The sequence below is a fragment of the Chrysemys picta genome, chromosome 3 (genome assembly GCF_011386835.1).
Source record: "Chrysemys picta bellii isolate R12L10 chromosome 3, ASM1138683v2, whole genome shotgun sequence".
NCBI lineage: Eukaryota > Metazoa > Chordata > Testudines > Emydidae > Chrysemys > Chrysemys picta.
Genome location: NC_088793.1, coordinates 203,887,540 through 203,912,934, shown reverse-complemented (window position 1 = coordinate 203,912,934; position 25,395 = coordinate 203,887,540). Strand labels below are relative to the sequence as shown.

Sequence of the window (25,395 nt, the reverse complement as noted above, 5' to 3'; positions counted from 1 at the left end):
GGGGGCTCATGACCCCGCTGGGCGAGCTCTGGCAGCTGCGGTTCTCGGGCGGGCCGTTAGGGGGCTGCGCAGAGCAAGCGCTAGAAAGAGTACCCGGGGGAGAGGAGGGACTGGGACGCGCTGCATTCTGGGACTTGTAGTCCCCGTGGGGGGGGGGGCGCATTGCATGCTGGGCGGCGTAGTCCCAAGGTGAGGGGAGCTGTGCGATATGGGACACCCAGTCCCGTGAGCGCCTCCTCCCCGGACTCCCAGAGCGTCGCGGATGTTCCGTCGGGCGCGGCGTGTGCGGGGTCCCCCCGGTCAGCGCTAAGAGGAACCGGCGACGACTCACCTGGGACGCGGCGGTTCCGCTGCAGCCGTTGGGAGACGCGCGGCCGCCGTTACTGTGGCAACAACCCGGGCGACGCTGCGCGGGGTGAGAGGTGAAGGGTCAGGGCGGGGTCGACGGAGCTCGGGCTCACAGCGGCGGCAACATGGCGTCTACGGCGGCTGGGAAGCAGCGAATCCCCAAAGTGGCGAAGGTGCGGGGGGGGCGGTCAGCGCTGAGCGGGGGGAATAACCCGGTGTGACCCAGCCCCGGGGGGCGACCCGGCGGGGGGGGGTAGGATCGCGGTGCCCAGGGAAAGGAGACGGGGGGGGGTGCCTGGAGGGGGAGGCAGAGTGGAGGGAACGGCGGGAGGGAGTGAAAGTTCTCGGGGGCCGGGGTGTCTGTGGGAGGGGAATGGGGGAGAAGGGGCAAAGCGGGGGGCGGAGGGAATCGGGGGACCTGTGACTAGGGGGGGGGGACCTCGGGGGTGCCGGGGAAGTGGGGGACCTGTAACCGGAGGATGGGGAGCTCAGGGGTGCTGGGGAATTGGGGGGGACCTGTGTCCGGGGCTCGGGGTGCCAGTGAATTGGGGTGACCGGGGGTGAGGGGCTTAGAGGTGCCGGGGAATTGGGGGGACCTGTGACTGGGGAGCTCAGGGGTGCTGGGGAATTGGGGAACCTGTGACCGGGGGGTGAGGGGCTCAGGGGTGCTGGGGAATTGGGGGACCTGTGGACGGGGGGTGCCCAGTTGGACCAGGGAGGGGGATGAGGGAGAGAGGGCAATGGGGAAAGTGGGTGTGGTGGGGTCACTGGTGCGAATCCTGCTGGAAATGCTAGCTTGTGCATAGTGCTCTGCGGCTCGCTGTCTGTAATATAGAGCATGAGCCCAGCTACTAGTGGGGGCTTCATTTTAGAAACAGCCTCACTCACTTTTTTTTTTTTTTGGTACAACAATGGTTCTCATGATTCTTGCTTGAAAACTAACTTTTATCTGATCAAACACACATACTGGTGGACCATTCTGGGATACATGCTGGGGGATGTCAGTACTAAATACGGGACATTTAGAATGGTGGAGTATCCTTGTTTCATGGAGGAAAAATATATTATGCTTCCCCATTTTCCTCATCCCATGGTTCCAAAGCAGTTGGAAACTTCTGCTAAAATGACGCAGTTAAATGATTAGCAATTTTAGCTATTTAAAATACAAAAGGTCAGTTTCTCCATCTCAGACCTACTGGGGGGCAAAATTCAGCCCCCCTGCACTGACTTACACCAGGATCTGAATATGGCATATTGTTGTGCATGTCCCTTTGGGAATGACATGTTCCCTTGGGAAAGTTTTCTAAACAACTAAAGGCCAAAAACATGGTTTTCAAATAAAATCTTAAATATTAAGGAAATAGAGGAGACCACCAGAAAAGTCCTGGTATGGAGTTAACACAAAGCACTACTTCTGTTCAACCCACTTATAGTGTTTCTTTAAAAAAACTGACAGTTTCAAAGCCATTTTTAGTTTAAAGAATGTGAAAATAACCCAACAGTGTGTGTGTGTGGGGGGGGGGGGGGGGGGGGGGGGAGGGATGAAGCTGAACTGAAGGTTACAGATAAGTTATCCCAGCTGTTTACTCTTGGGAAAATGGCACCTGTTGAACCACTGATGTGGCTACAGCACTAGTAGCAATGTGGGAGACTGAAGTGTACACAGGGAGGGTATTTTAACTGTCATCAAAATCCCCATGTTTTAATGGGGAGATTGTCTTGTGGATCATTTCCACTCCCATTCCCTATCCCATCACCTCCCTGTGGCAACTACAGCACCTGTTAACATAGAAAAGTAAAATTAGGAAAGTATCAGATGTATTTTTTAAGCTATATTTTAATCACGCTTAGTATCTGTTAGTGAAGAGAAGGAGCCAGCACTGTATGAGCAGCTAACCCTCTCAGTTTGATGGGTTGTATGACATCATGGTTAAAAACACCTGAGCCTTGTCTACGCTACAGTTGCCAGTGTTGCTACCATTGGTGGAGAACTGTGCCCATCTTACTGCTCCAGGCATTGAGACCTGGCATGTGGGGTTGCAAAGCTGTTCAGGTTTCTTCTCCCCGCCCCCCCCCCCCCCCCCCCCCCCCATTGGTCAGGTGGGCTGAACCAGAACAGCGCTGCAACCCAGTGCACCAGATCACAATGCCACTCACTGACGTTTGCGCCCCACCCCTGGTCATGACAGAGCATCCAGGGTGCTCAAACCTGAATAGGGCTGTGACCCGGTGCTCCTGCCAGGCTCAGCCATTGGAGATGCTGCTGTAGGGGGAGTCATGGACACAGAAGCAAGCCACAGGCAAAGGGGAAAATCATGCTGTCTGTGACTTCCCCCCTCACGGTGACAACCCTAATCCTGGAGTACTGACTGGTGAAATAAGAGTCTGAATCCCTGCGTCTATGGTCATTATTTTGACTAAATACAGATATAGGCAATGACCATACACTGAGTTAAATCATGGCAGACACTTCACCTCCTTGGTGCCCCATTGACATTGCTGGTGCGCCAAAGCCTGCATACTGCCCCATTGACTGCAGTAGAGCTCTGTATACGCACAGAGGCTACCGCTATGAAGCTCTGGGCCAGTTAATTTCCTGCTAGTGGAAATTCATCCACATTAATTTTTTTTAAAATACTTGTAATTCATAAGTAACAAAAATGGAATCCTCCAATAATTATTGCTAGGTATAGCATTGCTGCCATAACAACAACATATAATCAGTTATTACTAAGGCCTTGATCCTGGACTCAGTCCCCACATGGACTCAGACACCCACGTGGAGCCCCATTGATCCAAACAGACCATTCTTTGCAAGCCAATCATCTGACTTTCAGAAGGCTGACCAGAATTGTGAGTGTCTAAAACTCTGGTCCTGCAAACGTGTGCTTTAAGGCTGACCCGAAAGCAAGAATTCCATTTTATGAAAAAAATTCAGCGTTTCAATATCTGGATTAAACCCTGACCAGTGAGGGAGTGTGAGCAAGAGCAAGTAGCCAGTAGGTAGGGCACTCACCTGGGATGTGGGAGGACCCAGGTTCAGGTCCCTGTTCTGATTTGGTGCTTTATCTACTACACTTTAGAGCAGTGGTATTCAATTAAAATTTCTGGTGGACTAAATAAGTTAATGTCCAAATCTTGCTAGGTCAAAGGGCTCTTCAGGTGTTTGCTCTGTAGTAAGTCTGCTACTGGCCACAGGTCGCAACCTTTAAAGAGTGGTGTGACAGATATTATTTATTAATCTCAAAGTAAAAGGCTAAGCATGCCAGTGGACAGGAGTACAACATAATCTTGCAAACAAATTATTATACAAATACACTGTAATGCTATTAATGTTAATTCTATTACAACTATGAAATTAAAATTAGAAGTTCATTAATTTCCTGTGAGTTTAACTTCTAATTTCCCTTTCTTACTGCTTGAAATATTGACACTCTTGCACTGTCCCAGCCCGCACACCTTCGCAAAAAAGTACTGTGCAGTCAGTTTAACTAATGAAAGTACATCAGTTACTGATGATTTTATGTTGCATAAGCATTTGATTAAGTGCCTGATTAAAAGCGTATCACCATAAGTCAAAATGCATCAACACAGTCTAGTTCCATTGTGTTTAAATGTAAATGAAAAATTTCTAAAGTAAATACATGGCATGATGGTAAACATAGGGAAAATAAACTTAAGTGCATCTGCCAAGTTCCCATCAGTTCTGCCCTGTGGCCTCCCCGCATCTGCCCAGCCCAGTGGTTCTCAACCTATTTACCATTGTGGGCCACGTATGTACCTCTCTGTTTTATGTGGGCCACATCCACACTATATATATACTACCTGTATAGCCCTAAGGATGTCACATAGGCCACAGTTGTGCGCCACTTGGGCCACAGGTTGAGAACCACTGGCTCAGCCCATCCTGCTTCCAGCCTCACTTCTGCTCCTACTGGGTTCTTCACCCCCCCATCCCAGGCCAAGGGGAGGGAGGCTGCGGTGGTATCCCTCCGCCTCCCCCTTCCAGGCAACTCCAGGGGTTCTTCATCCCCTGCTTCCCTGGCTGGGTGTTGGAGGGAGGGAGGAGCCATCCCTGCTTATAGAGGGGAGGGGTAAAAAGGAGTGGAGCTAGCTTGAGCTGCAGGGTTCTTTCTGCACCCTTCTCCCCCACCCTTCTTGTAAGCACGGATAGCTCCCCCCACCCCTTCCCGTGAGAATAGGTTGGGCTCCTGAGGGGCGGGGGAGTGAGCGCCACAGTTTTCCAAGGAGCTCTAATTGGCTGCTTTTGAGGGTATGAATGAACAGCTAATGCCAAGCAGTGGGCCAAACAGAAGTCCCTGGTGGCAGGATCTAGCCTGCGAGACGCCAATTGAAGAACAATGCCATAGAGTCACTCTCTCTCTCTGGCTCAATGGATATTTAATTATTTGTATGAAGTGGAAGAGCTCCAACCGGAGATGTTGAGAAAGACCTATCTGAGAATAGCTAATACTCTGGTGGTTTGGGCAGTCAGCTGGGATGTGGGCAACCCAGGTTTAGGTCCCTGCTCTGAATCAGGCAGAGCAGGAATTTGGGTGTTTTACATTCCAAGTGAGTTTCCTGATCATTGGGCTGTTGGCTATTCTGGTTGAGTGTTTTTTTTTTTCTGATTTTGACCATAAATTCCACCCGGGACCTGAAAAAACTTCCCAATGAAAGTATACGTTTCTGTGAAAAGTTCTGGCTTTGACAAATCTGCATTTTCCAACAAAAAAAGTATCCTAAAAAAAATTCCCATGCGGTTCTGACATGCATGTCTTTAGCTTTGAGTATGAATAATCCTTTTATTCAATGAAACTACTCATGTCCATAAGTGTTTTCAGGGTTGGAGCTTTACTCTATATTCCAAAAAATGTTGAAACTCCTGGCTTTATACTTTTACTTTTTCCCTAACAGATGATATTCCTGTTTTTTGTAGTTGTGGTATCTCTAATCCAGTCAATAGCTTATATGCCATTTTTTTCCAGAGGTGTGGCCCCACTTCAAACTTTCTAAATCCCAGCTTTTATGAAACCTGTAATCTCAATAGACTGTTTACACCATTTTTTTGAAAAGCAAAGAGTTTTTAAAACAAATGAATATTGCTCTTCAATTTTGAAACAGTACTGAAAATGTGAAACCAAAGTTAACCAACCAACATTGGTTTTCATTGTCCAATGCTAAAAGTAAAGAAAGGACATAAATAGTCAAGTTGGAGTTTAAAAACTCTTTCATGCTTAATATCAAGGAGTTATCAGTAACATAGGTAAAAAGTAAAATTGTCTGTGATATGATTTTTTTACTTTACAGTTTTTTAAAAAGAGGATATCATATTCCCAACTTTACATGTCATCTGATAAATAAACTAAGGTTTCCAAATCTATTTTCATATTTAAATTTTTTTCCCCCCAAGGTAGGTGGTCACCTCGGTCCCACATATACTTGCATGAATACACTCCTAGGACTTGTTCCAACATTTCCCATCTTTTTGCACTCCAGGCAGGGTTATAGCTTCTGAGTTTGACATTTTTATGGGGTGAAATGGATACAGTAACAAGTATTTTATAATTGGTGTTGCTCTTTCCTGTCTGTTTGCAAATTCAGTTCCGTTTATTTCTCAGCCAGTCACCAAATCTTGCTCCTTTATATATTTCACATATTAAATCATTGGGTCAACTCACTTTGTTTTTTTTTCGGTATTTTATGGGTGTAGAAAAATATAAAATTACCAAAAAAATGAAATCTTTTTGTCTTCCAAAGGTGAAAAACAAAGCGCCAGCAGAAGTACAGATCACAGCAGAACAGCTGTTAAGAGAAGCAAAGGAGAGAGAACTTGAACTTCTTCCACCACCTCCGCAACAAAAGATCACAGATGAAGAAGAGCTAAATGACTACAAGCTTCGGAAAAGGAAGGTAAGCGCACAAGTGACTTGATGCTCCTGTACAGTACTAAGAAGCTAGCATATTTTTAAACTTTACTGAACGTTTTCATTCATTCTTCATTAACTTCAGAGAAAAAATAGATATTCTGTGGTTGTAAGGTAAAATCACAAATAGCTGTTTAAGGGTACTTAACCTGTTCCCTTTAAACAATTAAATACATAATTTTTTAGAATTTGGATTTAGTAGCAAATTAACAGTAAAACTTATGATTTTGTATTGGAAACTGTATGTATACTATTAATGAGTCTATTCATATGTGCTAGAATCTTGAGAGGCAGGCTATAGAAAAAGGGAATAAGAGTAAAAATCAGCCAGAGGGAGGGAATAGGGATGTGCTGGTCGCAGCTTCCCTTAGCTCCCATTGTCCGGGAACCTGTGGACGGTCAACGTAAACAAAATGTGTCTCAGACCGCCAATGGATTACCCTGATGGGCCACGTGCCAAAGGTTGTCAACCCCTGGTGTATAGTGTCTGAATGCTTATTGAAGCTAGTCTCCAAAGGGATGTGAATTTAGAGCCCCTGAATGAGGATTAGGGCCCTGTTGTGCTGAGGGCTATACAAAGGGCTATCTCCCTTCATACCCATCTGTTAGATAAGAATGATACTGTGATGTTAGTTGGACATAGGTTGGGGGCAACTTGTAACACTGAATGTGCTATCTCTGCTGCATCAAGTTGTGGAAATGCTTCGTTATGGAACTGAAAACTTGCCTCCCGACATTTGGTCACATAAATGAGTCATAATATACTTAGTCAAGAAGAGGGAGAGTTCCTAGGCATCTCTTAGGGCCTATAAACTCTAGTAAAGTATGTACATGTTATAGATGTTTGGACCATTGGGAAGTACGAAGTGCTGGCATGTCTGATATCAGATACTTCCATCAAGTGATCAGTTTATAGCCACACAAGAATGCATGTGGCATGTTCAAATTAATACATTGTCAGTGTTGTGTGCAAAAATTGAGCCCCATAACTTCAATTAATGTTACTATTAAAATATCTAAACATAGGGTTTTAAAAATAATTTTGAATGCTGTTATAATTGTTAGTCCATCGGTGTTACAGATGGACACAGGCTTATAGCTCTCCTATGATCTACACTGATCACAACTCCAGCTACATTTCTAACTGCTCAAGTTAGGAAACCATGACTTAGGAAACCTCTTATTCATTTTGATCTCAAAAGTTAAGCTATTGTAACATCTGTTTAAACTAATTGTAATATGTTTGGGATTTTTAGTCCAATCTATTGATATCTTGTATTTGAATTACCAGTACATCACTCTTGGTTTATAATGGGATCTTTCTGCATAGAGAAATATTTTACTTTTAAAAATAAATTATAACTTTCTTCTCAGACCTTTGAAGATAATATAAGAAAAAACAGGACTGTTATCAGTAACTGGATAAAGTACGCACAATGGGAGGAAAGCCTAAAAGAAGTACAAAGGTAATTATGAAGATGGCCATCTCACATGCCTTCAAGAATATGTGCAACTAATTCTGTCAGAGTCCTTGAACTGCATCATACATGCATTTACTTCAACAATGTTGTCTGCTTTCCAGAGCTCGTTCCATCTACGAGCGTGCTTTAGACGTGGACTACAGAAATGTCACTCTCTGGCTGAAGTATGCAGAAATGGAAATGAAGAACCGCCAGGTTAACCATGCCCGCAATATCTGGGATCGAGCCATCACTACCCTCCCCAGGGTCAACCAGTTCTGGTGAGTTTTCAGACAGAGGAACTCGCTATTTCACCTAATACTAAAAACAATTGAACTTTCACTTAGTGAAAAAGAAAGTTGTCTGCATGTGCAAATAGTCTTCAACATCTCTGGTGTTTCAGTTTTCTTTTTCTCAGACTCTGCAAGCTAATATAAAAAAAAGCCTCACATTACTGGAAAGTGTCCCCCCCGCCCCCCTTGATTGTAATTTCACCAGGATAGGAGTTTGGCACAATGGAGCCTCTGGACAATTCTGTGATGCAAATAATGAATACCACCAAAAGAGTTACCTATAAATACTAATTTTTGTTAAGGACATTTCTAAATGGTTTTGTCAATGATAGCTCTTGTTTGCCTTTTTTAAAGGTACAAGTATACTTACATGGAAGAGATGTTGGGGAACGTTGCTGGAGCACGTCAGGTGTTTGAACGCTGGATGGAGTGGCAACCGGAGGAACAAGCTTGGCATTCCTATATTAACTTTGAACTGAGATACAAGGAGGTGGAGAGGGCACGCACTATTTATGAGAGATATATCCTTTTTAAAACAGTGTGTCTTGCACTTATATTTAGATCCACATTTTACCGTTATCCATCTTAAATGCCCATGAATTTGTATGTGACCTTTCTCCACTTTAGTTGTATTGTGAGCAACAAACACTGCTGATACCTAGGCGTACACGTGGATGGGAATTTTTATTTACCACAGTGAAATTCAGTTAAAGGAGTATAAATGTCCTGGAAGAGCTTGTAATTTAACTGTGCCACAATAGGTGTATATTTTTGGCTTGAAAGTTGCTGACAATTTAAGCACTGTAACCAACAAAACACACACAAAAACAGTAAACGTTACAAAGCACTACAGTAAAGTGTGGTGGGAGAGCTTTGGAAGTTTGCATTTAAAAATTGCTATGAGGTAGAGGGTCACGTCTCTCTTCTGAGATGTTTGCCCCTCCTTCCTGCCAGAGCTACTAAAAAGTAGTTCCTCCTCTTATATTCCCCCTTTTTTTTTAATTCACTATTTTTCCTTCCTAAAAACTTGTAGGGCCTGAGTCTGAAACCCCCTGTGTATGGAACACCCCTGAACCTTCTTCTTCTACCTCTTGGGCATGTTCTTTGCATGGTTCATCTTTTAACTATTGTTCTCACATGATCCATGGTCATGTGATCCCGGGAAGAATGGAATTTGAAATGGAGAACTGTTACCATTTCCTTAACATTTCTATACTTGTCATTGTGCATCCTGATGTTAAGAATTGGATCAAGTACGCCCGCTTTGAAGAGAAACACAGTTACTTTGCCCATGCAAGAAAAGTATATGAGAGAGCAGTGGAGTTCTTTGGAGAAGAACATATGAATGAGCATTTGTTTGTGGCCTTTGCAAAATTTGAGGAGAACCAGAAAGAAGTAAGGACTTGCTAAAGTGTGTTGAACTAATATAAAAAGGCAGATTTCTTGTTGAATGTTGTGGTCTGTGCCATTTAAAATTCTCTTTGGCTGTAGTTTCTCGGCATCTTGATGGAGTTCATAGTACTTGTGTGTAGAATGTAGTAACAAGGAGGCTGGGTTTTTTTATATTTGCCTTTTGTTGATATCAAGGGAAACTTATTCTCTTCTTGTTAACTTAAGCAAGATACTATTGCTTGCCATCAGGAGACTTGGGCCCTGATCTGGCAAACACTTATAGAATATCAGGGTTGGAAGGGACCTCAGGAGGTCATCTAGTCCAACCCCCTGCTCAAAGCAGGACCAATCCCCAGACAGATTTTTACCCCAGTTTCCTAAATGGCCCCCTCAAGGATTGAACTCACAACCCTGGGTTTAGCAGGCCAGTGCTCAAACCACTGAGCTATCTTCCCCCCCTGAATTAATGTGATTAACTCAATGGGAATGCTCACATGGGTAAGTTTCTGCAGGATCATGGCAAGAGCCCTGCAAATTTGTGGATATCCGCAGACCATGTTTGTGGATTGGATGCGGATACAAATTTTGTATCTGCACAGGGCTCTAATCATGGCCTAAATTTGTCTTTTTACCCAATATATGAGAAACTTGCAGGGATAAACGTGTGTCCCCGCTGGAGCATTAGTAACAATACACTAAAGACATCCTAAAAGTTAAAACGTAACTTAAATAAAAAAAAATCCACCATTTAAGAATTATCCCGAAACTTTAAACAAGAGAAGAGAAAGGGTGGGGTCCAACACAGGGAAAAATAGGACCCCAAATTGTTATCATTTTACATATGGTATGAGCTGGATCTTCAGCTGGTGTATCAGCATGGTGCTACACTCACCGACTCCAGCTGAGGGGCTGGCTCAGTACCTACTTTTCTGCACAGATTTGCCTACAGTCCCATGCTTCCTCATGTTAACGCTGAACAATGTTTTCTAATTCTGGTATACACCAAACACTGCCCCCTTGTAGAGCTTTTGTGACAAGCTAGGATGCTAGGGAGCCTAAAGAACCCTGTGATACACTGTCTCATTGCTCTTGGTTTAAATGTCATTGTTGGATTTATTTTTATAAAGCAGGGATTCAGTCTAAAAGTATAAACTGGAGAGAAGTTTCATTAGGAAAAACGGTACTTAGAGCCAAAGGTATATTACATTACGTCTTAGTGTACAATTTTCCCTCGTTGATTTGATATCTTTTAGATTCCTTCTGTGTGAACCCTGCTTGCCATAGAACATTTCCCCACCAAAGCATCATGTACTCGACCCTTTTATCTCCTACCACTGATCCTTGCTTTGTCAGATTTCCAGCCCCTTAGATGTTACCATGCAAGTGCTTGTTGTAGGTTCTTATTTGTGGCACAAGGCAGGGATTGTGGCTTATTACGTTGCTGTTTTTTAACATGGTCATATCATGATTGGTGACTTATCAGCAATATGAAAAACAAGTTTTGCATGTTACTATTAATTAAAATGGTGGGAGCATCTAGAGGCCAATCAGGTTAGGACCTCATTGTGCTAGGTGCTCTGCAAACAAAGTCCCAGCCCTAGAGAGTATCTTGATAGGTTTTTAAAGCTTATACAATTACTGTGCAACAAAGTAGTCCAGAGTATGTTTCTGCTGTATTCCCCATTTCATTTTCTCTCTGTAGTAACCCACTGAGGCACCTGCATCTCTGGTTTTCCTGTATATTAGGTAAAAGGCTTTTTTCTCTCTTCCTCTCCTTGGGCCTGCTCCTGCTCCCACTTAAATTAGTGGCAAAACTCCCAGTTACTTCTGTGGTGCAGGATCAGACCTTTGGTGCCTATTCTTCAATATGCCAGTGGCTTTTGATTTTGCTCCTTTCTTTGATAGCAATGCCATGCTTTGCAGTGTAGAAGGCAAGTAATATTTCAGCTTAATTGATGGTAGTAATACAATTATTCCAAGTTTTACTCCTCACAGAGCTCATGAAGGAATGCATGTTAGCCCTGTGATAAAAAAGGCAAAACATTTATATTGAAAAGTTGCTGTGTACTCAGTGAGAGATTGAAATATCCTTTACCTTTAGCAAACTAATCTACTACTAGCTATGGATTACGGGGAGTGGAAGAAAGGAGATGTTTTATAAAATGTATTACAATCACTTTGATTTGTCATGTATTGATGTTTTCAGTTTGAGAGGGTGAGAGTCATCTACAAATATGCCCTGGATAGAATTCCAAAACAGGAGGCCCAAGAACTCTTCAAAAATTACACCGTCTTTGAAAAGAAGTTTGGAGACAGAAGAGGCATTGAAGACATTATTGTCAGCAAAAGGAGATTCCAGTACGAAGAGGAAGTGAAGGTAAGTGTTGATCTAGAGGCTTCCAGATGTGAAACACTTTCCAATCTCCAATGCTGATTGAGGTTCTCATGTGTCTATTGGTCTTGAGGCACTGCTTTTAAAGGGCACGTGTGGGTGATATGAAATCATTGACTTTTTAGTTTAATCGTCACTTATCTGCAAGTGATACAAGTTTATCTGGAGCTCCTCGTACTGCATTTAAAACATCTAGCTGTTGGATTTAATGGGAATTGGGCTATAGGGGGTACATGTCAGTTGAGTGGGATAGATTCAGTTTCACTACATGAACTACAGAAAGTGTAACAAAAACTAGCCTAATCTTGGGTTTGTTTGGTTTTGGATTTTTGTTTGTTTGTTTTAGAACTGCATACTGGCTTTTAAATATTTAATGTGTCTCAACGATAGTTAAACCTAACAACTCTTTCCCTCTCATCTAGAAACAAACATTCTGGGTATTTATCAGCTTTGGGGTCTACGGCTTCATGATATCATGAGTGTTTTGGCCCTTAACTTAACATATTCCAAAATTACCTGCTAAGATATGAATTATTAATTTTTTCTTTATCCACCATGGTGTTGCCAAGAAACTGATGCAACGGAGGGGTTATATTTTCAGATTAAGTCGAAAGATTGAGGGAAGGAATGAAATTAGTGCTTTGATTGTCTTCTCCACTTCTGAGTAACTAATATCACAGACTGGGACGCCTGCCTGACAACCCATTTAGTCAAATACAAATCAAAACCAGGATTTTGTTCCTTTGGAACACAGTTACTATATTTGCAAATTGCACTATTGCTGATAGTCAGTTATTAGATTTAAGTTCGGTTCATATACTTGTTCACAGACATTTACAAAGCATTTTAGTTCTGTCTAACTATGTTTGGGCGATGGGGGGAAATCTGGTATGCCCACTTTCTAGTAAATGTAACTGTTGAACTGCTGAAGCCATAGAATGGTGGCAGTTCTTTCCCACTCTAGTTGTTCATTTTAACCCTCATGAATCTGAGTAAAAGCTGCAAAAATGCCTAAATGATTTAGACACTCGAACATTTTTACCTTTCATTAATAGTTCAGTGAATACTTTAGAAAAAAGTAGATGTGCAAGTTTACAGATTTACACAGTTCTGCTTTAAACTATAGGGAGAGGAACCTGTATTATAATTGCATTAATGAAAGTTTCCCATCCCTTTCCGGAAGGCTAATCCCCACAATTACGATGCATGGTTTGATTACTTGCGGTTGGTTGAAAGTGATGCAGATCCGGATACCGTACGTGAAGTTTATGAAAGAGCCATTGCTAACGTTCCACCAATTCAAGAGAAGAGACATTGGAAGAGATACATATATCTCTGGATCAACTATGCATTGTATGAAGAACTGGAGGCAAAGGTAAAAACACGAGTCTCCCCTTTCTCCACATCTGGCTGTGACCTACTAAGTAAGAGGCTGTCTGGTTCTGAGTTTTTCTTATTAAATAAGCAAAATCTATTGTCTTATTTAATTTGCAAAACTGAAATGGGGTTTGACTTTCTAGGCAGAGTTGTTATTTTTCTCTGAAAAATTAAGCTTTCCACTTATAACAGACATTTAAATTATATGCTTATCTCTGGTAATCTGCCATGAACTGAACAATCATTTTATGGAAGTACCCTGTGAAGTTGCTAATGGTACATCCTTCAACATTTTCCCCAATCCGCACTGATAACCTATTGGTATAGAAAAGTAGAACCAAGCCTCCTCAGGCTTAGATAAATTACCCATGGCAGGCTGTTGTCTGAACTCACATTTTGTGGTAGCACTTTCAAATTCAGTAAAACTACTATTTAAAAAATGACTCTTGCAGGGAATATCTGAAATCCTTCTTACTCTAGCCTCAGCCACTGAGTAAGTGATTTAAGTTACTAGTGGAAATAGAACCTCTTTTTCCATGTTTATAATCAGTCATTTTGTAGTTGCTTTAAAGTTTTGTTTAATATGATTACATAGCATCATAGCTATTCTCCTACAAAAACGTTCCCACTATAAGGGTCGAAGGTCTGTAACCCTTACCATAATACTTTGGTCTAAAAAGTGGTCTATACTCTTGATCCTAACATTAAACCTTGAAGAGCCAGCTTTTTAGATTTGTGCACACAACAGGGTGGGCAAGTTGTTTGAGTATATAATTAAAAAAAATTATTTTAGTTTGCATAGTTTTAAACTTTTAGCCTTAAACATAATTCTCCAAAAATTCCTTTGTTTCAGAATTTAGTTTGTTAAATCTGAATTTTATTAGAGCCATGCAATAATCTTTGTATTGAATAGAATATTTAACCCAAACCCAGCTTGCTTGTCCTTCCAGGATCCAGAACGAACCAGACAGGTATATCAAGCATGTGTGGAACTCATTCCCCACAAAAAGGTATGGCTTTTCTAATGGGTCTAGTGCAAAACCCTGACTGGCTCAAAACACACTATTCAAAATCCTGAATATTACCTACCCCTGTACTGCCCAGGTCTACGTGCTCCTCCCTGGTAACGAGATCAATTGGACTGTTCCCTTCTCAGTCAGCAGGGGATGCAGGGCTCAGACCCACAGAAGTGTTTTGTGCACAGAATCACCAGCATAGACATGTAGTCTTTGTTCTGGAATGGGAGTCAGAGGGTTACTCTGGATTTTGATTAGGTTCCTTTCCAGCATTGTGTTAGATATAAAAACACTGCTTTCTCCTTCTCTACATTTTGTTTTTGCTGCTTATTAAGTTGATTCTAGTCCCTTATTTAAAAAAGAAATATTTAAATCAGTAAATAGTGCCTATGTGGGCATAATAGAAATCTGGTAGACGTTTATGGTATGTGAGTAACAGCAGGCCAAATGTGCTACTTGTATTTCCTAATATAGGAATTGTACTCGTTGGGGTATTTTTCCACTTCTTTTATCAGAACATTAAATTTACACATTATTTCACCTTGTTACAGCGCTCAAAGTACAGTCTAGCATATTAATGACTTGCTTAATATTATCCCCATACAAGCCCGGTTTCCTTGTTTAATGGAAAAAAACGTTTTTAAAGCTGCTACGGGTGAATTAGAGAGCAGATGCTATTCTGCTTCACAAAATGGAAACTTGTGACTTAGTGAAAATGTGGATGTACATTTTGTTTTGCTTTTAATTTAAAAAAGTTTAATGTTACAGTTAAAGAATCTTCCCTATATTAGCCTGGTCCATTTGGACTCAAGTCTTTACATTTTTGATTTTCTTTTTTCCCCTAGTATAGATAGTACTAACTTGATTTGTTTTGTTAGAAGAAATTAATTTTAATTTGTGTGTATATTGCTGTTGGAAACAGTTGCATGTCATATTTCCTTTTCCCTTGTGGCATTGTCCTGATCTATGCAGGATATTGAGTTCTTAAAGACATCTCTCAAAAGCCTTAATTTGCAAAGTATAGCTTTTTTTCTTCCTGTGGGAAGACAGTTTCTGCCAGTCACTGTCATGGGTTCACTCACTAGTACAGCACCCCCAGCTGGCCATCACAGGGATTAGCTCTGTTACCCAATGCACCCTCACCTGTGGTGCCCTGCCCATTGTCATAGCCACCTGCTGACTGGCTTTAGTCCAAGTACTGCAGCATCCTCTTAATGACTTGGTCCTCTGGCCATGTCACCATCCTCATTTTCCCCCCTTCTGGGGGTGGTATCTCAGTTCTCTAGTCTAGCCACTTCCACAGTGGTGACTGGGGGTGGACCCAGACCTGCCCACTACTCTGTGTCCCAGCCCTCTTATTCCTCTCACTGCTGCTGCATCTCCCTGAGCCACTTCCCCATGGCCCCAGTACCTTCTTCAGGGCATTCAGCTGCTCAGTCCTGGAAGCCAGCAAGGAGCTCCTCTTGCTCCATGGACTCTGCCAGCAGTTGCTCTGTCCATGGTGCTGCAGGTATCTCAGCCTGTTAAAGATGCAGTGTTCACTCCTTGTGCTCCCAGCACCAACTGAACCTGCTCTGCTGCCCTGCAGCTCCCTTTTATGTGAGCCCGCTGGGCCCTGATTGGCTGCCCCGTACAGCTTCCCTCTAATTGGCTGCTTCCTGCACAGCCTCCCTAGGGCTCTATTAACCTCTTCTCTGCCAGTGTGGGGTGAATGCCCTATCATAGTCATGATAAATTGTTTTGGATTGTGTAACATTCACCTGTTCAGCAGAATAATATTGTTAATTCAAATAAGACTATCCATGCAGTTACAGTAATATTACTTGACTCTACACAGTCAGTAAAAAACTGAAATAATGTCTGGAACTACATAAGTAGCATTATTTGCTAAGAATCCATCTAAGCCAAATGTGTCTTGATTTTTTTTTCTTCCAGTTTACATTTGCCAAAATGTGGCTGTTGTATGCTCAGTTTGAAATAAGACAGAAAAATCTTCCATTTGCCAGAAGAGCTTTGGTAAGTAAAGGAAGACAAGAGGGTAATTACTGAATTGTCTTTTAGAAAATTAAGAATTTTAGGGTTAACAGAGTTGAAAGAATTTTGAAAAGTCTCCTTTACAACTCAGCTAAGCAAATCAAAGTGTCTACGTGTATTTGAGAACTGTATGTGTCCCATATATGCTGTTGTGCGTATTTTAAAGGCAGGCATGGCTTTGTTTAGAGGTTTGGATAATAGCTGGAAGTAATGGAGCCCCACTTGTTTCAGCTGGAAAGCATTCAGCTGAGAAGCCAGAGAATCAGCTTTCTGTGCTTATAGAGTATTAATTGGTGTATGAATTGAAAACATTTAAAAACCACCCTGGCTCTGTGAGAACTCTGAGCATCCAGGTAATAGGACATGTTTCCTGGGAGTTTTGAGTGCAACATCCAGACTAATAGCGAAAGCAATATGAGGGACGTTGGACAGTCTCTTAAGAAACTGCATCAAGCTCTTGGGCCGAATTTAGTAACACGGTAGTGCCTCTCCAAAGATGGAGTCGGCTTTGACAGAAGCCCCTTTTAAATGAAAATCTTTCCCTTTCCCTCCACTCTTAGTTTTCCAGTAGTCTTGGTTAAAAACTGAGGCATTTTACTTGTGACCGAGGAAAAGCTAGTCTAGTAATGACTGAGTCACTCTTCTTGCTGTGAGGAGACATCTGTTTCTTTGTAGATAAAACAGATCAGGTTTGTTGTGTTTTACGGTGGCAGAGCAGGGCTTGGGAGTAAATATGAATGTCTTCTCTGGCTGAGAGTGCGCTGCTTGATCCCTGAAATGCTGGAGGGGCTTTGCCTGCTGAGTTGGACTCTTGCCCTTGGCTGGTAAAATGAAGCAGAGGGTGAAGTCCATTGTGAAGTGGTTAATGTCTCCCTGCAGGAGGACAGTCTGCCATCTGTCCTTCTGTGCTGCTGCTGGGGCTTTTCTCAAGATGCCATCTCTTCACATTGGCACTCTCACCAATTAGCACTGTCTCGAACCTTCCCATTTGGGGGTAGGTGATTTAGTAGGTTCTAAAGAGGTAGGTGTGATCCCATTTAGAAATCTTAGCTTTCCTTGATCCTTTCAAAGACCCGTTTTTGATTTGGGTATGTTAGGGCAACTGTGCTTGTTTCCTCGATTGAAGATTTCTCACTAGCTCAACTTGGATAGTACTGGCCACTAGGTTTTGTTGATATAGCTCTAGTCCCTCTCTGGCCCTGACGTTGTTGCTGGTATGCAATTCCATTCTTTGTTCACAATGAGATCCCAAAAGGACATAATCACTCTTCTGTCCAGAGCTTTTCTAGGAGGTATTGCGAGGTTCTGCTCTCTCTCTCTCTCTCTCTCTCTCACACACACACTCTCTCTCTCTCTCTCAACATATGTGAGGCTCCTGCTTTTGAGCTGTGATCAGTATGCAGATAACACACTGTTCTGCCTTATTTTCATGGGACCCATATGGTGTGGGGTCTTTGCTTTCCCAGTATTTGTGAGAGATTAGGACTTGGATGACAGCAAATTGGACCTTAATCTGGATAAAACAAAGGTAATGGTAGGAGAAATGGAGGAACGAAGTGGGTGGGTGTAGCATGGGTAGTCATGTTGGAACTGATGACTTGATTGGTAATGCATGTGAATTGAATGCTAATGCTAGCTTGACTTATGGCTTCCTTGATTTGTAGTGAGTATAGTGATAGGGTGTGACTCTCGTGCATTTTCTAAGTGTAAGGAAGGTTTTGTGGGGGACTATATTGAGGGAGTGTGCAGACTTTGGTTTAAAAAGTCAGTTACTTTAGCTCATGGGCAGAGATTTAGGTACTGGGCACATTTTATAAATATTTGAATATTTTTGCGTTCATTGCCTCCCTCAGAAGTGATTGGGGAGGGGCGTGAGTTCTGTTGTTCCAGTATAACAGTCCAATAATGCAGGAGACACATGGCTTGTCCTTTCTTCCCTGTCCTCAAGCACTCCTCTCTGAACCTGTTTAATCTGAGAGGTTCTCAAATTATGAATCACAGAATGCTACTTCTTGGGTTGCCATCCTGGCTGGGCACGTGGTGGTGGTGGTTCTACTTGTTTTCAGCTCCTAAAGTGAATTAAAAGGAGCTAAAATACATTCAGTACTTTTCTAAGCTTACTTATCCTGGTAGTTATTACTATAGGCACCCGACGGTGGTTGTGCAATTGTGAGTAGGAGGGGAGGTGGTCCCTGAGACCACATTTCTTAAGATGTGGTTCACACTATGAATATATTTATGGACCCCTTACCTGGAGAAGCAGAGGCTGGAGCCATCCTTTGTCGGTGTGGTGACAGTCTTGAGACTCAGAAGATGAAGCACTCATTTGCATAAACTCAGTTTTGAGTGATGTCTCATGGAGAAACGTTATACACCTGAACACTGTCTGCAACAAGTTGTACTTTTTCTGTTTTCAGAGCACTAATTGGATACTTTATACACGTTAGTTTTGTAATGATCTGGCTGAATCAGTACTAGTTAGATTTCACACTAGTCCTGAGTGGAGTAGTCAACAGAAACTGTAGTGAAACAGAGATTACTTTAAACACTACTACCGAACAGTAAGTGGTCACTGAAAAAAGCACTTCTTCATAGAAATGGCATAAGTAGTTACTGTTTTTTCATTTTATAGGGAACATCCATAGGAAAATGCCCAAAGAACAAACTATTTAAAGGCTACATTGAACTGGAGCTACAACTGCGGGAGTTTGATCGCTGTCGGAAACTGTATGAAAAATTCCTAGAGTTTACACCTGAAAACTGCACGTCATGGATTAAATTTGCTGAGTTAGAAACCATTCTTGGTGATACTGACAGAGCCCGGGCAATATACGAATTGGCTATTGGTCAACCTCGGTTAGACATGCCAGAGGTAAGGGGGTACATGAAGAACTCTGAAGTACTACTCCTCAACACACTGCATGGTTGGGGGCAGGGGGGAATCAACTAACCTGCTAATACAGCAGTGGGCAAACTTTTTGGCCCACGGGCCACATTTGGGAATAGAAATTGTATGGCAGGCCATGAATGCTCACGAAATTGGGGTTGGAGTGCGGGACAAGGTGAAGGCTCTGGCTGAGGGTGCGGGCTCCGGGATGGGGCCAGAAATGAGTTAAGGGTGCGGGCTCCGGGATGGGGCCAGAAATGAGTTCAGGGTGCGGGAGGGGGCTCCGGGCTGGGGCAGGGAGGGTGGGGCACGGGGGTGAGGGCTCTGGCTGGGGATGAGGGGTTTGGGGTGTAGGAGGGTGCTCCGGGCTGGGACTGAGGGGTTCAGATGGTGGGAGGGGGATCAAGGCTGGGGCAGGAGGTTGCGGCACAGAGGGGTGGCTCAGGGGTGCAGGCTCCGGGCTGCGCTTACCTCAAGTGGTTTCTGGAAGCAGCGGCATGTTCCCCCTCCGGCTCCTCCACGGAAGCATGACCAGGCAGCTCTGCTACGTGCTGCCCCATCCACAGGCGCTGCCCCTGCAGTCCGTCATTCCCGACCAATGGGAGCTGTGTGGGTGGTGCTTGGGGCAGGGACAGCGTGTAGAGCAGAGCCCCCCGGCTGCTCCTACGCATAGGAGCTGGGAGAGAGGGGGAGAAGAACACATGCCGCTGCTTCCAGGAGATGCACAGAGCGGCCCCTGACCCCACTCTCCAGCTGGAGCTCGAGGGCCGGGACCCACGGGCCATAGTTTGCCCACCCCTGTGCTAATAGAAACATAGGACTTGTCATGGTATATCAGACCAGTGGTCCATTTAATCTAGCTCAGCTACATCTTCAGCAGGTGGTAGACAAGTCCACAATAAACAAGTGTGGTGTAACATGCCTCAGGGAATAATTTTCTAATCCTAAGTAGTTAGTGATTGGTTTGTGTCTGTAGCATGAGGGCTGACACTGTTTATATCTTATCCTAGCTAGTATAATTGGGTATTCTGTATGTATCTAATTCTTTTCTGAATTCTTTGCCTCAATATTTCATGGCCATGTGTTCTAGTTTAAAAAAAAATATTATTGCCTCGGTATTAGATAGGAGGTTGCTAGAGTCAGGGTTGCGTAATATCAAATTTGCGCTCGCTCTCTCTCTCTCTGTATATATATATATATATATATATATTAAAATAAATGGTGCAATACATATGTTTGTAAAATAGGTCACACTTCTGTTCTTAGTAGTTTAGATGCTTTGGACACTATAGCTTACCTGTCTACTTCTGTTGCTTGCACATAATGTCTTTTCTGAGGCTGCACTCCAGTGTTTTGTAGTTTCCTCCTTATATAGCTGGTCAGTCTTCTAGGGTGTCTTCAAATAATTTGTTACTTATAGGATGTGTCTGTTCAGTTCGCCATATTCTCTGCTCATGGCCTAAGCTATCATTTATAAGCTAATTACACCTCTACCTTGATATAACGCTGTCCTCGGGAGCCAAAAAATCTTACCGCATTATAGGTGAAACCGCGTTATATTGAACTTGCTTTGATCCACCGGCGTGCACAGTCCCGTCCCCCCCCGGAGCGCTGCTTTACCATGTTATATCCAAATTCGTGTTATATCGGGTGACGTTATAACAGGCTAGAGGTGAATATACAACTACATCCCTCCCTCTTTTTATACCTAGAATGTTGTGTCTCTCCAGTTTCAATTGCTTCAAGTTACAAGTACTGCAATGGCAAATTAATGTCTCCCCCACTTATTTCTACAGCTCACCTTTCACTCTGGACAATGCTCCCATTATTGAGATGGTGTCTGTCGAGCAACTTATTATCCACTACGTTTCCCATGATATTAAATGTTCCATATAAGTTTAAGCAACTCACAAATCCACAGGTTTTGCTTTAGAGCAGAAATCCTGACACCCCCCTCCACACACACACACACACACACACTTGTGATCTTGTGCTTCAGTGTCTGAAATATCAAGGGTGGTCTTCCAGCATCCTCTTTTCAATCAGTCCAAAAGCAAGCAGAGTATCAAATGGTTTCTTTTGCCTCATTGTTCACATTTTTCTGACTCTCTGCCTCTTAAATCCCTTTTCAGCCTCTTTCCTCCATCTAAATTCTAATGATTTGATGTCACCTCTTTCTCTTGGAACCCCAATGTTTCATTCAGCCTAGAACCAGTTATTCACTCACTCGTTTGTGATAGTGGTTTCTGTCCTTTGTCCTGTTACCCTTACCTAGAGCTATAGATTAGAGGTGATACTATGTGTGACAGTAATACCTAGTACTGCCTTAATGTTTAAAATTATTTGGCTACCTTTCTGTTCAGTAACCTCTATACCTAACTTCTTAAGGCTTGTATTATGAAGTGCATTGAACAATCATAACCTCAATAGTTTTGAACTTACTGACCCATTCTCTCTCAGGTTCTTTGGAAATCCTACATTGACTTTGAAATTGAGCAAGAAGAGTATGAGAAAACAAGAAACCTTTACCGCAGATTGCTTCAGCGGACACAGCATGTCAAGGTAATGTTTGTGTACTCACAACTGATCATACGCAAGAACGGCCATACTGGGGCAGACCAAAGATCCAGCTAGCCCAGTATCCTGTCTTCCGACAGTGGCCAGTGCCAGGTGCTCCCGAGGGAATAAACAAAACAAGTGATCCATTCCTTGTCGCCCGTTCCCAGCTTCTAGCAAACAGGGGTTAGAGACTCAATCCCTGCCCATCGTGGCTAATAGCCACTGATGGACCTAACCTCCCTAAATTTAGCTAGTTCTTTTTTTGAACAACTGTTATAGTCTTGGCCTTCACAACATCCTCTGGCAAGGAGTTCCACAGGTTGACTGTGTTGTGTGAAAAACTATTTCCTTTTGTTTGTTTTAAACCTGCTGTGTATTAATTTCATTTGGTGACCCCTAATTCTTGTGTTAGGAGGAGTAAATAACACTTCCTTATTTGCTTTCTCCAAACCAGTCATGATTTTATAGACCTCTGTCATATCCCCCCTTAGTCATCTCTTTTCCCAAGATGAAAAGTCCCAATCTTATTAATCTCTCCTCATATGGCAGCCGTTCCATACCCGTAATCATTTTTGTTGCCCTTTTCTGAACCTTTTCCAATTCATCTTTTTTGAGATGTGGCAACCACAGCTGTATGCCGTATTCAAGATGCGGGCGTACCATGGATTTATACAGAGGCAATATATTTTCTGTCTTATTATCTGTCATTTTCTTAATGATTCCCAACATTCTATGTGCCAGAGTCAGAATCCTACATTAGGGGAAGGAATCTCGGCTACTTCAGTGGTATGGCATTGTAAAATTAACTATCAACATTATTCTGTGGGGACCTTCGTGACTCAGGGCCTTGGGAAAATGTTAGTATTGCTAAATGACACGTTTAGAGATAAGAGATGTCTTTATATCTTTCTATTAAAAAAGGATCACTCTGCAGAATCCCTGGGATACTAGGACTTAGAGGCAGTTTTACTTCTCATGTCAGGTTTCCTCCACTTCCCACATTTGGAAAATTATCTTGACAACCCCACAATGGCTATAAAATTAATTTTAAAAAAGAGAAAAAACTATATCACTTCTGCAGAAGCATGTCTGTTCTTCTGAGCAGCCATGGTCTCTTTAAAAAAAAAAAAAAAAACTGCTCTCAAAAAATTGCAGACGCTTTGACAAACAACCAGCCTTAGCACTGCTTTAGTTCTATGATTTCACTAAATTCAGCCAGGTTTATGATGACCAAAAATAATTGCCACCAGCTGACTAAGTGGCTTACAGAAAATGAATTGGGAGTGTTAATCCACTTTCTTATGGTCAGGCTACAAAAACTGGCAGAAAATTGAGTAGAAAGACCAAAGATGGACTGAACCAAGACACTAGTCTTACCCCTCTTATACTTATGAGGGGTGTCTAACATCGGGTTCGATGCAAGATTTCTGCGAAGACAACTTTCAGCCTTGTTGAAATCACTTCCCTCTTAAGAAAGAAAGAAACAATGGTACTCTGCTGTAAAACCAGAATATTCTTAATACTAAAATGGGGCTGTAACCAAATCTTACTCTGACGTGAGTTTTGTCTAGCTGGTGTTTATAAAGCTTGAAAAAGTGCTGAAACTAACATAGATGGTTTCCAGCTTGGCCACATCCTGCTGGTTTTTATTGTAGTGACATTTTCACCATGAAATTTCCATTAGATTTTGTCTGCTTTTCCTCTAGGTATGGATCAGTTTTGCTCAGTTTGAACTGTCCGCGGGAAAAGAGGAGAGCTTGCTAAGATGCAGACAGGTATACGAAGAGGCTAATAAAACAATGCGAAACTGCGAAGAGAAGGAGGAGAGACTCATGCTTCTGGAATCCTGGAGAAACTTTGAAGAGGAGTTTGGAACAGATTGCAATAAAGAGAGAGTAGATAAACTTATGCCAGATAAAGTCAAGAAGAGAAGAAAATTAAAGGCTGAAGATGGGGTAAGAGTAAAGGCTGGGAAAATAAAATGCCACCTACAATCACAGGAAGTTGTTTGTGTACAATACATTATAATGCATCTGAGACTAAACTTTAATTTAGTTGAACTATATGCATGGTGTTATTTCTGAGAATGAAGGCTAAGTGTATTCAAGCTATTCAACTCTCTCTTCTGTATACATTCTCCCTTTTAGTTACATGTAAGAGAGGCAGCAACATTAATGGGCAGTGGACTCCATGCCCTCCTGATTCCTTAGTTTTAGCAGTCCGCTAATGAATGAAGAATAAAAACTTCAGTTCTGGTTTAGTCCTTAGCCCTTATTGCCATGCTTGTTAGAGAGGAGGATTCGGAGTACTCCAGGAACTTAATGTTCTTACTGTGAAAACATGTGTTCAGACTAAATAAACTAACCTAGGGCTTGTACTTTTCTTTTTCTAGTCCGATGCTGGCTGGGAGGAATATTATGATTATATCTTTCCAGAAGATGCTGCCAACCAGCCCAACCTCAAATTGCTTGCTATGGCTAAACTTTGGAAGAAACAGCAACAAGAAAATGAGGCTGAAGAGATGGATCCAGACAAGGACATTGATGAGAGTGAATCCTAGCGCTGCATTTCTCCTCCTCTGCCCCCCTGTGCATTTGATTTTTGTACAGTATTTCATCTGTGACTGACTGAATAAATGTATTTGAGTAACTTTTTAATACTAAGTTGTTAGAAAAGCGCCAAGCAGGTGACCCCTTGCCTAAGAGACTGCGTATGAACCTCGTTTAACACTTTCTAAATTCCTTTTCATATTCTCTGATCACAGTAGCTGGAAATGGAACACATACAGTCCAGTTGTTTTCTAAGCCTTCTACGGGGGGCTTAAAACACTTTCATTATATGCCAGTGTGCAGATGTTAATTTTTTTCAGTGAGTTAAATATTTGCCATCCCTCTCTCTAGCTTTAAAGCTAAAGGGTCAATTTGAGTTTAATAACATTCCATTCAGCTAGAAGTTCCCAGGGAGGTATTTGGACTGGGGCCATGGCTACACCATGGAGGTAAGTTGACCTAAGTTACGCAACTCATGAATGATGTAGCTTAGGTTGACTTACTGCAGTGTTTACACCACGCTAGGTGGACAGGAGACATTCTCCCATTGACTTACCTTATGCTTCTTGTTCCAGTGGAGTACCAGAGTCAATGGGAGAGCAATCTGCGGTCAATTTAGAGGGTCTTCACTAGACCCGCTAAATTGACCCCCAGTGCATTAATTGCCGCAGACATGCCCTAGGACTCAAAAGCTGGATTCTATTCCCAACTGTTGCTGTGTAGCCCTGCGGGGAAGTCACTTCACCGCTCTGTAAAACAGGGGTGAGACCTTCCGATGGAAGCTGTTAGTCAAGCCAGCTCATGTCACGTGCATCACATTAGACTAACAATTGGCTTTTTAAAACTTCTCGGCCTCACCCTTTCCCTTAACGAAGACAAAGCTCTTGGACATCTTTGAAGAATTTGTTTGTAGATTTTAACTATATACTACGCTACCTTCTCATGTACGACTTTAATATGCAACAGTAGGCTGCAGGACTGAAGTATGATTGGCGCTCTGCATGTTAACACAGATGCTTCTGTTCTCTTCCCGCAGTTTGATTCTCTCTACAGTTAACACTAGCATACTGGAATGAATATCACTTCTTTTGAAGTGTTACATACAGTGTAACACCCAAAGCGACTAATGTGCTTTGTAACTTTTGTAAGGGCAATTTGGAG

At 42.6% G+C, this 25,395-nt stretch overlaps 2 protein-coding genes across 3 annotated transcripts in view; one reads left to right on the top strand and one right to left on the bottom strand.

Moving 5' to 3' along the window:
- Positions 1 to 454, bottom strand: part of CFAP61 (cilia and flagella associated protein 61) — a 194,932-nt gene extending 194,478 nt beyond the window's left edge. Inside the window, exon 1 of one of the 2 annotated variants that reach the window (XM_008173983.4) lies at positions 332 to 454. The gene's annotated coding sequence lies outside the window, so the exon portion shown is untranslated. The remainder of the gene's footprint in view (positions 1 to 331) is intronic. The other variant, XM_024110661.3, reaches the window with a different exon arrangement.
- CRNKL1 (crooked neck pre-mRNA splicing factor 1) lies at positions 165 to 24,334 on the top strand. The gene is made up of 14 exons (XM_008174011.4): positions 165 to 521; positions 6,109 to 6,261; positions 7,650 to 7,741; positions 7,858 to 8,016; positions 8,383 to 8,549; positions 9,245 to 9,423; positions 11,627 to 11,797; positions 12,996 to 13,187; positions 14,140 to 14,199; positions 16,141 to 16,221; positions 18,872 to 19,111; positions 21,587 to 21,688; positions 23,392 to 23,640; positions 24,078 to 24,334. The coding sequence occupies exons 1-14, from the start codon at positions 474 to 476 to the stop codon at positions 24,243 to 24,245; spliced, it is 2,061 nt and encodes a 686-aa protein (XP_008172233.1). The 5' UTR covers positions 165 to 473; the 3' UTR covers positions 24,246 to 24,334.
- The last annotated feature ends 1,061 nt before the right edge of the window (positions 24,335 to 25,395 follow it).